The sequence below is a fragment of the Epinephelus fuscoguttatus genome, linkage group LG10 (genome assembly GCF_011397635.1).
Source record: "Epinephelus fuscoguttatus linkage group LG10, E.fuscoguttatus.final_Chr_v1".
Taxonomy (NCBI): Eukaryota; Metazoa; Chordata; class Actinopteri; order Perciformes; family Serranidae; genus Epinephelus; species Epinephelus fuscoguttatus.
The window spans coordinates 45,925,503-45,941,171 of record NC_064761.1 but is presented as its reverse complement, the minus strand read 5'-3'; the positions used below and the strand labels follow the sequence as shown (position 1 = coordinate 45,941,171).

General features: G+C 42.6%; 1 protein-coding gene across 2 annotated transcripts; it reads right to left on the bottom strand.

Moving 5' to 3' along the window:
• Nucleotides 1-3,195: 3,195 nt before the first annotated feature.
• On the bottom strand, nucleotides 3,196-13,723 carry LOC125895770 (ELAV-like protein 1). Of its 2 annotated transcripts, XM_049587865.1 has the most exons (8): nucleotides 13,549-13,723; nucleotides 11,910-11,966; nucleotides 9,132-9,203; nucleotides 8,855-9,023; nucleotides 5,234-5,337; nucleotides 4,563-4,716; nucleotides 4,251-4,476; nucleotides 3,196-4,153 (listed from the first exon to the last, which is right to left on the bottom strand). In XM_049587865.1, exons 2-8 carry the CDS (start codon nucleotides 11,943-11,945, stop codon nucleotides 3,835-3,837), a joined length of 1,080 nt encoding a protein of 359 aa, XP_049443822.1. In that variant the 5' UTR covers nucleotides 11,946-11,966; nucleotides 13,549-13,723; the 3' UTR covers nucleotides 3,196-3,834. The 2 variants fall into 2 exon arrangements, with proteins under 2 accessions (XP_049443822.1, XP_049443824.1); XM_049587867.1 differs by lacking the exons at nucleotides 5,234-5,337; nucleotides 11,910-11,966; nucleotides 13,549-13,723.
• Nucleotides 13,724-15,669: the final 1,946 nt, after the last annotated feature.

The window sequence follows — 15,669 nt, the reverse complement described above, 5'->3', positions numbered from 1 at the left end:
AATGCCATCTAGAGAAACTATGTCATCAGATAAAGAGTCTCTCAGTTGTTTGGGGCCAAGAACAATAACTTCAGTTTTGTCTGAATTTAACATCAGGAAATTGGTGCTCATCCAAGTTTTTATGTCTTTAAGACAGTTATGGAGTTTAGTTAATTGATTGCTTTCTTCTGGCTTCATTGATAAATACAACTGAGTATCATCCGCATAACAATGGAAATTTATAGAGTGATTTCTAATGACGTTACCTAAAGGAAGCATATATAGAGTAAACAGGATTGGTCCGAGCACAGAACCTTGCGGAACTCCAAAACAAACTTTAGTACGTAAGGATGGTTCATTGCGAACGTCAACAAATTGAAAACGATCAGATAAATAAGATTTAAACCAGCTTAGTGCAGAACCTTTTAAGCCAATTAAATGATCCAGTCTCTGCAGCAGAATTTGATGGTCAATTGTGTCAAACGCCGCACTAAGATCTAATAAAACAAGTACAGAGACGAGTCCTTTGTCTGAAGCAATCAGAAGGTCATTTGTAATTTTAACTAGAGCTGTCTCAGTGCTATGATGCACTCTAAATCCTGACTGAAATTCCTCAAATAAATTATTATCCTGGAGAAAATCACACAGCTGGTCTGCGACTACTTTCTCAAGGATCTTTGACATAAAGGGAAGATTAGATATTGGTCTATAGTTGGCTAACATCTCTGGATCCAGGGTGGGCTTTTTTAGTAGAGGTTTAATTACAGCTACCTTAAAAGACTGTGGTACGTAGCCTGTTAATAAGGATATATTGATCATATCTAATATATGAGTGTTAACTAAAGGAAAGACCTCCTTAAGTAGCCTAGTTGGGATGGGGTCTAAGAGACACGTTGATGATTTGGATGAAGAAATCACTGCGGTCAATTCTTGAAGAGAAATTGGGGAGAAGCAATCTAAATATATATTAGATTTTACAGCTGTGTTTGAGGTTAGATAGGTACTATCTGAGGACAGGAGGTCATGAATTTTGCCTCTAATAGTTAGAATTTTGTCATTAAAAAAGCTCATAAAATCATTACTGCTAAGGGCTAAAGGAATACAAGGCTCAATAGAGCTTTGACTCTCAGTCAGCCTGGCTACAGTGCTGAAAAGAAACCTGGGGTTGTTCTTATTGTCTTCTATTAATGCTGAGTAATAGTTTGCTCTGGCATTGTGAAGGCCCCTCTTATAAGTTTTGAGACTGTCTGTCCAGATTAAACGAGATTCTTCCAGTTTGGTTAATCGCCAATTCCTTTCAAATTTTCGTGATATTTGTTTTAACTTACGGGTTTGAGAGTTATACCAAGGAGCGAACTTTCTTTGCTTTTTTAACTTCTTTTTAAGAGGAGCTACAGAGTCGAGTGTTGTTCGCAGCGAGCCTACGGCGCTATCAACAAAATGATCAATTCGGAAGAGGTTAAAGTCGGCACGGGAAACCTCTGTTACTGAAGGTATTGGTATTGAATTTAACGACGGAGTAATCTTTTCCTTAAGTTTTGAGACAGCACTATCTGATAAACATCTAGTATAGTAACTGTTGCTGAGTGGTGTGTAATCGAGTAAAAAAAAAAAAAAAATGTGAAAAAAATGTGATTTATCTGAAAGAAACATGAAATATTTACATCTAAGATCATAGAAAAATAGTCAACCAAGTGCAATGATGTCCTCCAAGATAATATTTGCCACTTTGTTTGCAGTAAACAAAGTTTGTTGTTGTTTTTCAGTTTCAGTTATATATTGGGGGGCATTTTGGGCATTGGTGGAGGGGCACGTGCAGACTCAATTTATTTATTAATTTAACCCAGGGGTAGGCAACCTGTGGTTCCGAAGCCAAATGTGGCTCTTCAGCCCCTGTCCAGTGGCTCCTTGAGCGTTTGAGAAAAGAAGTCTATGGAAATTCCTTCTATGAATCCAAATGTTGCTCAACCTCGATAGCAGTGGCTGGTTAGCTATGGATGCCAAATCCATAGTGAGTAAATTAGAGAATGTAGTAGTGCGTGGACAGATTTGTTTGCTCTTACTGCCAGCTCTGCAAGATTTAAGTACCAGATAATTATTAATAGTGCCCTGCACAGTGGCCACCTTGTGGTAAAACATATTAATGAATGCTTATTTAGACCTTAAGTATATACTAATTCAGACTTAATAGGCTATTTACCTTGATTATAAGGCTCAAACATGTTTTATGGCTCCACACAGATTTTTTCAAATTATTTTTGGTCAAAAATGGCTCTTTTAATGGCAAAGGTTGCAGACCCCCGATTTAACCTTTGTTTTACTAGGCAGATTTGCTCAAGATCAAATGATCTCTTTTGCGAGCAAGGCCTGTTCAAAATAGCAGCATTAAAGAACAAAACACAGTAAGACACACATAAAGAAGAAAGACATGAGAAAAAGAGAGACAGGCCCAGAGTCCTATGGAGGGGTTATGCCCTACAAATACAGTCCGGTGGGGGAAGTAGAGGGCTGGATGGGGGCAGAGAAGGTAGCAACAGGGGATTCTGGGGAGGAAAAGTTCATGTTAAACATAACAGTGCACCACAATACACACTAAAAGAACACTTATGTGATGATGATAAAATACTATGCAGTAAAACATTTACACACTCCAAAATTTCCCATTACAAAGCCTGTAAGCAGAGTTTTAAAATCATTAATGGTGATAAGTTCCTGCAATTTTAGTGAATTTTGAAGACTGTTCCAGGCAGACGGAGCAGAGTACATGAATGCCCTCTTCCCAAACTCAGTACGAGTTCTGGGGACAGAGGCAGATAGAAAGCCCAGAGAGCGCAAACTGTATGATGGATCTGATGTGAAAGTGAAGTATGTGCAGAGGTATGAGGGGAGTAGTCCAATAATTGCTTTATAGATGAAGGTGTACCAGTGGAGAAGCCTGCGAGCAGACAAGGACAGCCAGCCTACTCAAGATGTCGACTAAATGAAATGACACTTGGGTATCAGTGACTTAGTGGTAGAGCAGGCGCCCCATGTACAAGGCTGTTGCTGCAGTGGCCCAGGTTCGAATCCAGCTCGTGGTCCTTTGCTGCATGTCATCCCCTCTCTCTCTCACCCTTTCATACTTACCTGTCCTGTGCATTAAAGGCAAAAAAACAGACACTTCTTTAATTTTCTCTGTGGACTTTTAAAAGAAATGAAAACAAAATACACGACAAAAAAATTTGACATGGGCAGATTTATTACTGACATCATCATAACGAAGCTGCTGAATACAGAGAAGAGGGGTCACTACACGTAAGAACAGGTCAGTCTCAGTACGTCAGGTGGTTCTCACCTGGAAGCCATTTGTAAAAATATAAAAATAAAGAAATAAAATGTTTGTTCAAAAAGAACAAAGTGAATTTGACCTGGAGCGAAAAGCGCCATCGGTCACCTGACACTCAACGAAAACATTAACAACTTTGTGTTTCTGCATCATCTGAACTTTGAAGGAAAATTTATTATCTGTTGAAATTATTTTATAACGAGCAGCTGTTCGTTTCTGTCTGCGAGGACGAATTCAGTACGTCAACACATTAAAAAACAAACAAACAAAAGAGCGACTGTTTCACTTTAATGTTAAAAAAAATGCTCTGAATCAACAGATCGACTCGTCTGACTCTCGTCTGTTCCAACTCAAACTACCAGCATCATTTCTACACGTTAGGAACTGAGGTTACATCAGTAACCACTCCTCACAACACGTGATGTCATAGAGCCTGAAAGAAACCGAGCATGCTGGGAGAAAAACTGCATTTCACATTGACACTAAAACTCTACATACAACGACTTCTTCTTCTCTAACTCGTCGTCTCTCTACTTGTGTCCCTTGCTGGTCTTGAAGGACACCTGCAGGACTTTGTCTCCCAGTCGGTACCCGTTCAGACTGTGGATCGCCATGGCAGCCTCCTCGTAGTTGGTCATGGTGACAAAGCCAAAGCCTTTGCACTTGTTGGTGTTGAAGTCTCGGATCACCTTCACATTGACAACGGCGCCAAACGGCCCGAACATCTGCCACAGGATGGCCTCATCTGCGTCCTGACCCAGGTTATAGATGAAGATGCACCAACCGGCGGACGAGTTCCCTGTGACTCCGCCCCCTCCGCCCATGTGGTCGACACTCATTGGAGAAAACCTAGGACAACAGAGGCAAACAGATAAGTAATCTGATTACTTTGATTTTAATATTCATCTGCTTTCTGACGTCGGACAATACCAGCAGGTGAGAGTACCTGAACCTCTGCGCCTGGTGATGGACGGGTCCTCCAAAGCGCCGTGATTGGCCGTGGTACATCTGTGACATCATCTGAGAGTTCCTGGCCTGGTTGGGGTTGGCAGCGAACTTGACTGTGATTGGCTCGGAGCTGCCCGGGGGTGTGTGACCATTCAGGTGTTTAACGGCGTCTTCGGCCTCAGACCTCTTATCAAAGCGGATGAAGGCCACACCCCGTGACAGACCTGGACAGCCAATAAGATTAAAGGTGAGGTGTCTCAGCACTGAAAGGCTGCAACTGATCACATGATGATTACTGAGCATGCGTTACCGGATGCCTGGTCCACCAGCACTCTGGAGTTGATGATGTGTCCGAAGCGAGTGAACATGTCCTCCAGGTCTTGCTGACTCAGCGTCCTTGGCAGACCGCTGATGTACAAGTTAGCATCTTTGATCATGTCTGAACTCGGCCGCGCAAATGAAACCTGCAGGGAGGAGACAGGAAGTGTCTCAGTCTGTCATCTTCACAAACAGGAAGAATTCACATCAATAAAAAACATCAGCAGTGAACAAAATAAAATACAGTTCCATCAAGTCGTTAAAAAAAATCCACAGATATTTTAAATGTTTTAAATATTCAATTAAAAAAACACAAAACAAAACAAAACAAAACAAGAAACATTTATCCAGATTTGTCCCAAATAAAATATCAACAAAAAGACAAAATAAAAGCACCAAAAAGGTTCCGATCATTTGGCATTTTGTCAAAATAAAAGCATAAATCTATTTTAAAAAAACATTTCGGCACTTTGTCACACTGAGCTGAAGAAACTCACAGATTCAGTGTCAACATGTGTCGATATTAAAAAAAGAATTTAAAACAACATGACAGCAGTGTTTGAAAAATACCTTCATAAGGAGAGAGCGCCCTCTACTGTCCAGGGAACATAACACATCTATCAGTTGAGACAGGAAAATCAAAGAGCACCTGTTGCACATTACCTTGATAGTTTTAGACTGTAGCCTCAGGCCATTGAGGGTACTGATAGCCCTCTCTGCATCACTAGGGTTAACAAAGTTAACAAAGCCGTAACCTAAACTGTGGCCTAGAGAAACACAAAGGAAAACAACAACAAAATAAAAGAAGAAAACTGTCTGTTGTTACAGCCGCCAAACACTCTGAAGATACACAGCTCAGGAAATACACACAGGAAACAAAAACACTCAACAGGAAGTTCTTCTCAACCAGACCAGAAAAATCAAAACCAACCACAGTGCGACGTCATTGAAACTGACCAATCACAGTGCAACGACATCATTTAAACTGACCAACCACAGCGCGACAATGTCATTTAAACTGACCAACCATAGCGCGACATTATTTAAACTGACCAACCACAGCGCGACAATGTCATGTAAACTGACCAATCACAGTGCGACCACGTCATTGAAACTGACCAATCACAGCGCGACCACGTCATTTAAACTGACCAACCACAGTGCGACGATGTCATGTAAACTGACCAATCACAGCGTGACGTCATGTAAACTGACCAATCACAGCGTGACGACATCATTTAAACTGACCAACCACAGTGTGACGACGTCATTTAAACTGACCAACCACAGTGCAACGATGTCATTTAAACTGACCAACCACAGTGCGACATTATTTAAACTGACCAACCACAGCGCAACGATGTCATGTAAACTGACCAATCACAGCGTGACGTCATTTAAACTGACCAATCACAGCATGACGTCATTTAAACAGACCAGCCACAGTGTGACGACATCATTTAAACTGACCAACCAAAGTGCAACGATGTCATTTAAACTGACCAACCACAGTGCGACATTATTTAAACTGACCAACCACAGCGCAACGATGTCATGTAAACTGACCAGTCACAGCGCAACGACATCATTGAAACTGACCAGTCACAGCGCGACGACATCATTTAAACTGACCAACCACAGCGCGACGACATCATTTAAACTGACCAACCACAGTGTGACATCATTTAAACTGACCAACCGCAGCATGACGTCATTTAAACTTACCAACCACAGTGTGACATCATTTAAACTGACCAACCACAGTGTGACATCATTTAAACTGACCAACCGCAGCATGACGTCATTGAAACTGACCAAACACAGCGCGACATCATTTAAACTGACCAACCACAACGCGACGATGTCATTTAAACTGACCAACCACAGCGCAACGACATCATTTAAACTGACCAACCTTAGTGCGACAATGTCATTTAAACTGACCAACCACAGCGCAACGATGTCACGTAAACTGACCAATCACAGCGTGACGTCATTTAAACTGACCAGTCACAGCGCAACAACGTCATGTAAACTGACCAATCATAGCGCAACGACATCATTTAAACTGACTAACCTCAGCGCGACGACGTCATTTAAACTGACCAATCACATCGCGACGTCAGAAAACTGACCAACCACAGTGCGACATTATTTAAACTGACCAACCACAGCGCAACGACATCATTTAAACTGACCAACCACAGTGCAACGAAATCATTTAAACTGACCTACCACAGTGCGACGAAATCATTTAAACTGACCAACCACAGTGCAACGAAATCATTTAAACTGACCTACCATAGTGCGACGAAATCATTTAAACTGACCAACCACAGTGCGACATTATTTAAACTGACCAATCACAGCGCAACGACATCATTTAAACTGACCAACCACAGTGCGACATTATTTAAACTGACCAACCACAGTGCAACGATGTCATTTAAACTGACCAACCACAGTGCGACATTATTTAAACTGACCAACCACAGTGCAACGAAATCATTTAAACTAACCAACCACAGTGCGACATTATTTAAACTGACCAACCACAGCGCGACGACATCATTTAAACTGACCAACCTCAGCGCGACGACATCATTTAAACTGACCAACCACAGTGCGACATTATTTAAACTGACCAACCACAGTGCGACGTCATTTAAACTGACCAATCACATCACAACGACGTCATTTAAACTGACTAACCACAGCGTGACAACGTCATTTAAACTGACCAATCACATAGCGACAACGTCATCAAAACTGACCAGTCACAGCGCAGTGACGTTGTTCAAAGTGACCAGTCGGAGTACGGCAACGTCAGCCAGTCATGGCGCAACGGCATCAACTAGTGACCAGTCACACACACACAATCATACACTGATAGCTGTACAGGGTACCGCCTGCAGACGTGTGATTGGCTGGTCTCGTTCGTCCCGAATACCCAAATCAGATTCCCTGATAATCCACTCAAAGTTTAGAACAGCAAAACAAAATCAATGACGCATGACATCACAGGTTCAATGCCTCAAGAAGAATCACATCCCTGCTTCCAACACACCAACGGTACAGCTGTCATATGTGACGGAGGCGGGAATCGAACCGCTGATCTTCTCATCAGTGTACGAGCCTGCTGAGTCACTGCCGCTCTATGAACCATCAAACAGGAAGTGATCACTCAGAGTAAAATCTGAGAAGAGAAGCAGTCGACAGTTTTCTGGTCTCGTTCAGAAGAAAACGTTCATTAATTATTAAAGATTTACAGACATTTTCAAAGCCTGAAAAATAAAAACAAAAACAGGTGAAAAGATTATTAAATTAGCACATGATGAAATTATTAAACATTCTTAGATTCAAACATGAAAAACAAACAGTTGATCTAATCTTAAATGTCAGATTTATAGAAATGATATTAATTCACTGGTAAACAGTCACATTTGTTTTTATCATGTCAAAAATAATAATATTATGAACTGTAAACACAAATATTGATCCATATGTATCAGCCCTGATTGAATCAGTTACCATCAGATACCCATTAAACAGAGTGAGGTCATTAAACCTGGTGTGAAAAATAAAAAATATTACAACAGTGCAGAAAAGAAAATATTTAGATACAATTCAGATTTAAAAAAAAAAAAAAAAAATCACAGAATCGTCCTTTAAATAAAAAAAAAATCAAAACAAAAAACAGAATCAATCAAAAACTCAGATCAGCTGATTCTTAATAAAAAAAACACTGAGAAACAACGAAACACATCAGAGAACACAGGAAACACTGCAACTGTCCCGAGACCCCCCTTCACCTAACCCTGAGGCGCAAACACACACCCCTCCCCCAACAACCCTAACTAACCCTAACCCTACTAACTACTGCTGCTACAATAAACTACTGTTTCTACTGCTGCATCAAAGGACTACGACAAACTGAACTTGTGTTTAGTAAAAATAAAACATTAAAACTGTCACCGTACTTCTACTCACCACTGTAGTACTCAGACCTGCTGCTCTGTACTACTGTAGTACTCAGACCTGCTGCTCTGTAGTACTGTAGGATATGTATTTGTAGCAGCTCAATAACATGAACAAAATCAGCATTCACCTGTCTTCTCTCTGTTTTATAATATGAACTCCAAACACCACAGAGTAGTCAGACGCGTAACGTCGTACTTCTGAGCGTACATTTGGAGCGGTCGTAGCTTGGAGCATTAAGTCCTGCTGTGATGCAGGTTTGGTGTTGCGGTACAGTGTAAGCAGTACGACTGTGGGAGGAGTTACCTGCCACTTTGTCCCTGATGAGTTTTGCGGACTCAACGTCGCCGACGCTGCTGAACAGACTGCGCAGTTCATCCTGACTCATGCTCTGCGGCAGGTAGTTCACAATCAGGTTCGTTCTGGCGTCTTCGTCCTCCATCATCTGCTCGCTGTATCCGTTATCGTACAGCTCCTGAGACACATACACACTCACCTTTATTACATCATCAACATGCCTGCAACACCTGTGAACTCAAACCACACAATCATGACCATCAGCCAATCAGAGCACAGCAGTCACCTTTCCAGCTGCTCCTTTAGAGGCGTGCTGACCGTCTCTGACATCACTCTGAGACGTCTGTACCTCACACACCTGAAACAAAACACAGAGGTGTTACACACAATACCCCTCACACCTACAGGAAGTACATGGTATCTGGAGGGTATTCCATCAACGTAGCTAAGAATACCCAGACTGAGGTGTAATCTTGAAGTTTGACCTAACACCACCTCCCAATCTAGCACCAAACCCCTTCCATCAAGTGAAATCAGCTGGCCCCAACTGACGCAAATTCAAGCCTCACCTGTTAAGCCTCAACTCGTGCACGCGCCCAGGGAAAATAAAAAGGCCACACCAGGGTTTTCCCTGGGTTTTTTCGAGACCAAGGTGGCAAAGGCCTGTGGTGGGGGGCATCTTGACAGCTGTACTTTTAGATCCAGTCCCCCCTCTATTAAATATGAAAGGAGGCCCCCACATGCTTGAGATTTACACTGCTGACTTGTATAATCAGAACAGACATGTCCTGTGATTTTCATCCTTCTATAATTATATTTACCCTTTACAGCAGGCACATCCTGACAGCTGAGAATATTACTGTCAGGTATTGTCCCCCCTCTATTAAATATGAAAGGAGGTTGAAAATCACAGGACATGTCTGCTCTGATGATACAAGTCAGCGGTCCTGAAATGTGTGTTTCTCTTCTATAATACACATTCTACATCTCAGAGGCGACATCGTTCTCCATACAGGCTTCCTAATCCTTCGCCTTTCTAACGGGGCAGAGCTCCGTGGGAAACAGTAGGAGAGACACAACCCGAGGGGGAACCGGGATCTGACATAGCACCGCAGGGAGAAGCAGGTTCATGAAGCTGTGCACGGGAAAACAAGCTTGTCACACCGAATGCGCGCCGCTGCGGCGTCACTTTGGGTTATGAGCGCGCATGACGCGTGTCTACATTGAAAGTAATGGGTTTGTGCGCGCAAAAGACACTACATCTGAATGCCCCCATGAACACACACAAACTTCAACCAAGGCGGCGGCCAAAATCACCCAGGGGGCCCACCTTTGTCTGAGATAGGCAGGGAAAACCCTGGACACTAGTCGAGTGTCGAAATGTTGCAGAATGTCAAAAAGCAATGAAGCAGAGGCTTTTCTCTGCAGCGGAGCAAACACTCCTTATGGAAGTGTATGAGGACTATAAGGACATGAGTAGGAACAAAGGCAATATGGCAGCGATTAATAAAGCAAGGGAGGTGGTGTGGCAGAATACTGCTGACAGGCTAAATGCATGTTTTTTTGGGGGAGTGTTTCCTTATCCATACCAGTCATTTAGAACTGAAGAAGCTTCTTGGATGAGAGGCTAAATGTCTTCAAGAAACGCAAGCAAGTCCAGCTGCCTATGATATTAGCACTTACGAAAGCCTCAGAGGCTTTACATCATACAACATCCCTCTGTCCTTTGGAAACTCGCAGCGGATAAGGAAAAACTCCCCCCCAAAAACTACTGTGATACTGGGCTTTCGGGCTGGCTCAGGCTTGCCTTGTACCAGCTCCTAGTTAGGCTGACTTAGGCCTAGTCTGCTGGAGGACCTACTATAATACACCGGTCTCTCTCTCTCTCTCTCTCTCTGCCATTCTGGATGTCACTAACTCGGCCATTCTGGATGTCACTAACTCGGCTTCTTCTCCGGAGCCTTTGTGCTCCACTGTCTCTCAGATTAACTCATATCACAGCGGTGCCTGGACAGCGTGACGTGTGTGGTTGTGCTGCTGCCGTGGTCCTGCCAGATGCCTCCTGCTGCTGCTGCCATCATTAGTCATTAGTCATACTTCTACTGTTATTATACACATATGACTATTGTCACACATGTATACTGCCAGATATTAATACATACTTTCAACATATTGTACCACAGTAGCCAGAACTATAACTATAATATTATTACTTTCAATAATGTTGTTGTAAGCTACTGTCATTACCTGCATCTCTCTCTCTCTCTCTCTCTCTCTCTCTCTCTCTCATTGTGTCATACGGATTACTGTTAATTTATCATGTTGATCTGTTCTGTACGACATCTATTGCACGTCTGTCCGTCCTGGAAGAGGGATCCCTCCTCAGTTGCTCTTCCTGAGGTTTCTACCGTTTTTTCCCCGTTAAAGGGTTTTTTGGGGAGTTTTTCCTGATCAGCTGTGAGGGTCATAAGGACAGAGGGATGTCGTATGCTGTAAAGCCCTGTGAGGCAAATTGTGATTTGTGATATTGGCCTTTATAAATAAAATTGACTGATTGATTGATTGATAAATGATTGGTACGAAGCTGCAGGCTTTAAACTCTGTGTGGGTGGGAACCCTTGCAGAGTTGTAGGGGTCACGTGAGCTCTTAGTTTCAGAGTTGTTAAGGTCACGATGTGAGCCGTTGACCCACCTGGCCACCGTGTGAGTCATTAGGGTCAGGTGGGACCAGGGGTGAATCGGTGCGAAGTCATCTGGGGAGGGATCCCAAGACTTCATTGTAGGTGGGGGATAAGTAGTGTCGTAAGCCACCCCCTCTGTTTAACCATGGTTGTTCCAGCTTGACGTAGATGGCTTCTTTTACTCCTCTTTCTAACCATCTTTCTTCCCTGGCCAAGATGTGCACACTCTGGCTCACATTAGCCAGACTTGGCAATTAAAGCCTGGATTTGCCTTTAGCCTGCTTGATGGAATACCCCCCTGTACAGGTGTGTGTGTGTGTGGGGGGGGGGCTCCCCAGGTGTTGTAATAAGTAATCTGATCAGGAAGTGAGTGATTGACTTACCTTCAGGTACCTGATGTGTCCTCGTCTTAGTGCCATGGAGACGACTTAGGTGTTTCACTGCATCAGTCAGAACAGGTGAGAACAACCAGGTGAGACAACATGAAACAAAACATCTGTTTGACTATGAGGTGAAAGACGCCATCAAGGTCAGATTGAGCACATGACCTCCAGAACACACCTGCTGACCACTTAACACCACACCTTTATAACACCACCTACTAGGGCTGTAATCATACAAAGAAAATCTTGGTCGAAATCAAAATTGCATTGTTAAAAATGTGAAAATACAGTATCGCCTACCAACGGAGCTTGTGTGCACGGCAGGCTTGAGCACATCCGTCTGAGGCTGTGGATCAATGCCAAGTTTTACCACTTAATCACTATTCCCTCTAACTTGTAGCTGTTTTTCCATTATCCTTTGAATTTAATATGAATTATGGAACCGTTTTTGTCAAGGTTTGTTTCCCCTGTTTTGTATAATAAATTATTGTTTAAAGTTTCAAGAAGTTTCTTTTGGAGTGCGTGACACAAGTGTGTTTTGAAAATAACCGCATACTGTCACCTGCTCAACGCATCAGTTCAAGTCATCAAAACTTTTACATGGTATACATTAGTCAAGTCACGAGCGGAGACTTCCTCTGCTCATATGAAGCCAGGATGAATCCTGAAGTATAAATCCCTGAAGGATAAATCACACACAAGACTTAAAATGCTATTTTAGTGGAGGCTTTACTGTCTTCACAATTTATTGTTTCTTATCTGTGAAATACAAGTAAATATAAGCTTAGTTTCCACTGAGGGAAATGGTGTCAGCTTACAGAGACAGACAGGAGGTCTGCGTCACTGTGACACTGAGCGAGTCCAACTTTCTGTCTTTCTGTCAACAACAGGGGTGTTTTGAAAACACCCCCATTTTTACAGGTAACCTAGCCTTTATAACTCCACCTGCACCTTTATAGCACCACCTACACCTTTATAACTCCACCGACACCTTTATAACGCCACATACACCTTTATAACTCCACCGACAGCTTTAACTCCACCTACACCTTTACACCTTTATTACTCCACCCAGGCCTACACGTTACAGTAATGTTAAACAACAACAACATTTCTGGTTAAGTCCATCAGACTGAATTTCAACATACAGCCTGGTTCAATGTTTAAAACTCACTTGTTCAACCTTAGTCAAGAATGACCCCATTAAAAACAAACATTATCCATACATGTAACCCATTAAACTACAGCTAAACAATCAAGAACAGTTAAACAGTTAAACTACAGTAGGTGGATAAAACCGGCAGTTGTTGTCTCTGTTTGAATCTTTGAATCTTCTTCAACACAAACAATAAAAAAAACTCAAAGATTCACAAGGCTTCAGTCACTGAATAATGTGAAAAATGTGGTGATACTGAGCTAACCAACACATAACCAACACATAACTAATACATAACCAACACACAACCAACACATAACTAACACATAACCAACAGATAACATAACGAACAGATGACGAGCATTTAGCTAACGTTAGCCACATGCTAGCACCGCGGTCACGCAAAGACGCTGGGCAGCTAATGGCGCCGATCGAGGCTAAGAGCAGGAGCTAACGCTGCTAACACGCTTCATATTTTTTTACCTGTAACTGTGACGGTCAGGCGATGGACAGAGTGAACGCTCTGTTCTATCGATCCACGGAGGATGTGCTGATGCTAAGTTAACAAACGGCTTTAAAAGCGAGTGTTTATCTGCTGCGCGTTTGTTAACTTCTCTCTGCTCCACACAAAGGATCTTCTTCTTCTTCTTCTTCTTCTTCTTCTCTGGTTTAAATGGCGGATCGCAAACCAATGTGTATAGTTGCATACCGCCACCTACTGCACCGGAGTGTGTAACCTCATGGGTTTATGTACTTCAGGTTACATTCTAATTTAAAGTAAGTAAGAAGGAAAATGAAAACAAGCATGGAGAAAAAACAACTATAATTTGAATAAATGAATACGTAAATAAATAAAATAGAATAAATTAGCCTACACTTTACAGTCTAATCCTGTGTCTTTGAGGAAGACAAGGAGTGCCTGGTAACATTCCCTCATTTTATCACTCCTCCCAAATATTCCCTCCAAGCTCCATCTCCTTCCTAGTTTATCTATCCTATTACGTAGAGTGTTCCTCTCAAAATCATATTACAACACTGAAAAATGACATGTTCCACATTTTCAGGAATGTTACAGCCCTTACATTTATCAGACATGCACTTTGCCATTAGACATAGAGCTGTTTTTAATCCAAAATGTCCTCATCGTAATCTAGAAATAATTACAGCTACATCAAACTCGGGTATGTATACTCCAGGAGGGATGTTCCAGAAAGCGGGTTGAGTGAAAACTCTGAGTGTGTTAACCCTGAAATGGGGGAAATTCTGGGTTTTCAGCTCCAGACAGAGAGGTAAGTCAAACTCTGAGTCAATCACCATGGCAACTGACTCTGTGAACCTAACCTGCTCGCTGGCAGGTTTTCTATAAGAAACCCTGAGTTCACCCTGTCTCCTCCCTACTGCCGACCCTAAAGCAATGGGCGGGAGGGGGGGGGCGCATTTTGCCTTAAACTGACAGGACAGTTAAGTGTGAAAGGGGGAGAGAGACAGAGGGAGTGACATGCAGCAAGGTGCCACAGGCCGGAGTCGAACCCGGGCCGCTGTGGCAAAAACCAATATATATATGGGACATGTGCTCTATCCACTGAGTCACCAACATCCTGTCAAAGAAAATTCTGCTTGCTAAATTTCCCATGCTGCCTCTCTCTCCTTGGCAGCTTTAGTGCTTAGTTTATGAAATATCCACCTTATTTTTCACGGAAACACGGAGGCAAAACAGAACGCAGCCAGCTTCCCTTTTTTTGTGCGACATTTCCGGTCCAGCACTCTTGACCGCTGTGTAAATGGGAATCACGTTGTTGTCTACCTTGCTGAGTTTAGCTATATATGTATGTATATATCACATTTTTCACGTCACTATATCACCGTGTAGACTAATCCGATGTTTGTAAAGCCTATAAACACAATGACTGAACAAATGTTACTATTTCTGTGTGCACGTTTTGTTTGTAATTTATAACATGGTTATCGTAGATTAGCTGGGCTAACCGTTAGCTGTTAGCCGTTAGCCGTTAGCAGTGTCTGTAACTCAGTAAACGGTCCGTGAAAAAAATATTTTTTCCAGCGGATGTCTTAGATACAACATGATTGAGCTAACTGGAGTAGTTTCATGTCGTATCCGACAACGGGAGGCTTTTAACGGATGACGTCCTGATGTTAGCTTTGCTGCTAGTGTTAGCTGTCCCTGTCAGCTGCAGCCACTGATGCTTTCTAGACATCGTGATTTCCCAAAACTGAATAAATACCACACATAGCAACACAAAACTGCTTTGCTAGCTCAATCATGTTGTAACGGCTGGATGGTTGATGCGTACATGCTGATTCAGGTGCTATCAGAGCCGATCCGCGCATCACTATGGCTTAATGATCAACTCAGCGACATACACTCCTAACACAGGACAGGTTGTTTTTATTGACTGACAGAAAGAAAGAAAAGGGAAAAAAGATAGAAAAGCAGCGTACACCTCACATATTTATTTCTCACAGTTGAGCACACGTGTGGCTGGCATGCAGAAGCACCGTCTGTGTGTCGAGGGTGTGAGCCGCAGCTTCAGCTGCTCAGGTAGAGAGGCTGTGTAGCCCGGTGTGTTTTTTCACTGATTCGGT

Coding starts and splice junctions, on each gene's coding strand:
- LOC125895770 (XM_049587865.1), bottom strand. CDS start 11,945: ATGGCACTAAGACGAGGACACATCAGGTACCTGAAG. Junction 9,024..9,131: donor CTAAAGGAGCAGCTGGAAAG/GTGACTGCTGTG, acceptor TATGTGTCTCAG/GAGCTGTACGATAACGGATA. Junction 4,154..4,250: donor CACCAGGCGCAGAGGTTCAG/GTACTCTCACCT, acceptor CTGTTGTCCTAG/GTTTTCTCCAATGAGTGTCG.